General features: G+C 55.3%; 1 protein-coding gene across 1 annotated transcript; it reads right to left on the bottom strand.

The window, feature by feature from the left end:
• Positions 1-246: 246 nt before the first annotated feature.
• On the bottom strand, positions 247-848 carry LOC127325718 (defensin Tm-AMP-D1.2). Its single transcript, XM_051352527.2, has 2 exons — positions 716-848; positions 247-604 (listed from the first exon to the last, which is right to left on the bottom strand). Exons 1-2 carry the CDS (start codon positions 780-782, stop codon positions 420-422), a joined length of 252 nt encoding a protein of 83 aa, XP_051208487.1. The 5' UTR covers positions 783-848; the 3' UTR covers positions 247-419.
• Positions 849-1,095: the final 247 nt, after the last annotated feature.

The following is a 1,095-nucleotide window of genomic DNA, read 5'->3' as shown; positions in this document are numbered from 1 at the left end:
ACGCATCCATCCATCGGAGCGGACGCAAGCAAGGTCGCACGCAGCGCAGCGAATGCATGCCGTCTTTATAGCGCGCAGCGTGACAAGTCGATCGGCGCGGGCATCCATGGATTGGAGTGCAATTCTCTAGGCGTCCTGCGTGACAAGTCGATCCGCGACTCGCGACCTCGAGGATTGCAGAATCAGGATACGGGGGGGGGGGGGGCTGGGTAGTTTTTGCAGGCGCAAAATCTGTGGTAGCAAAGGTTCACACACACAACATCACTTAATTTCCAATTCTACTTTATTCTAAGCGCGCGCGGAGGACACATCTAGCAGACAGACGCGCCACACGGCGACGGACGAACAACTAGCACCCGATTGATCAACAGGAACAGAAGAAGCGGAGGTCGATCGCCGGTCTGCGGAGCGCTGGCCGGTCAGCAGTCCTTTATGCAGAAGCACTTGCTCACGAGGTAGTGCGTCTTGCACTTGCCGTCGGGGAAGCCCTCCGTCTTGCACACGCTGGCGCAGTTGGTCGAGCTCGTGCAATCCCCCTTGAAGCTGTGGCTCTGCGACCTGCAGGTCCTCGCCCCCGCCTCCGCCACTGTCGTCGTCCCCAGCTCTGCAAACCCGATAAAAGTCACAGCTTAAATCAAAATTGCTTGTTTGTTGACAGGGCACCAAGATCCGACGAAACAAAGTCACCATGGCGGAGCACCGAGAACAAACAAACCTGTGGCGAGGAGGAGGAGAAGGAGGAGGGCGGCGGACGCTGCCGCGCGGCCAGAAGAAACTGCCATCTCTGCTAGCTTCAGCCGATCACAAAAGTCCACTTGCTATGTTATGTACTCCTAACTGCTGCTCTGTTGATGGACTTGCAGGATCGGAGCGGGCGGGCGGGTGGGGGTTTATATAGGCGGAGCCGGCCGGGGTAGTTGGCTAGCGGATGTTTTAAGTGCAAGTACTTTCTACTCTGACTCGGCTAGTTTGTTTATTGAATAATGTTCTAGAGAAATACAGTACATTAATCGGTACAAAATATGAGGGCCTAAAAGCCACAATGGCGCCCTTGGTCAAAAGAAGTAGCGGCCCTGGCTAAGGCCTTTCATAATG

This window comes from Lolium perenne, chromosome 6 (genome assembly GCF_019359855.2).
Source record: "Lolium perenne isolate Kyuss_39 chromosome 6, Kyuss_2.0, whole genome shotgun sequence".
Lineage (NCBI taxonomy): Eukaryota > Viridiplantae > Streptophyta > Magnoliopsida > Poales > Poaceae > Lolium > Lolium perenne.
Note: the sequence above shows the minus strand (reverse complement) of the source record. Positions and strands in the feature narration are given on the sequence as shown.

Bases quoted from the DNA above. Each gene is read 5' to 3' on its own strand.
- LOC127325718 (XM_051352527.2), bottom strand. From the start codon at position 782: ATGGCAGTTTCTTCTGGCCGCGCGGCAGCGTCCGCCGCCCTCCTCCTT. The intron at 605-715 runs GTTTGTTTGTTC...TCGGGTTTGCAG, and splicing joins TCTCCTCCTCCTCGCCACAG to AGCTGGGGACGACGACAGTG.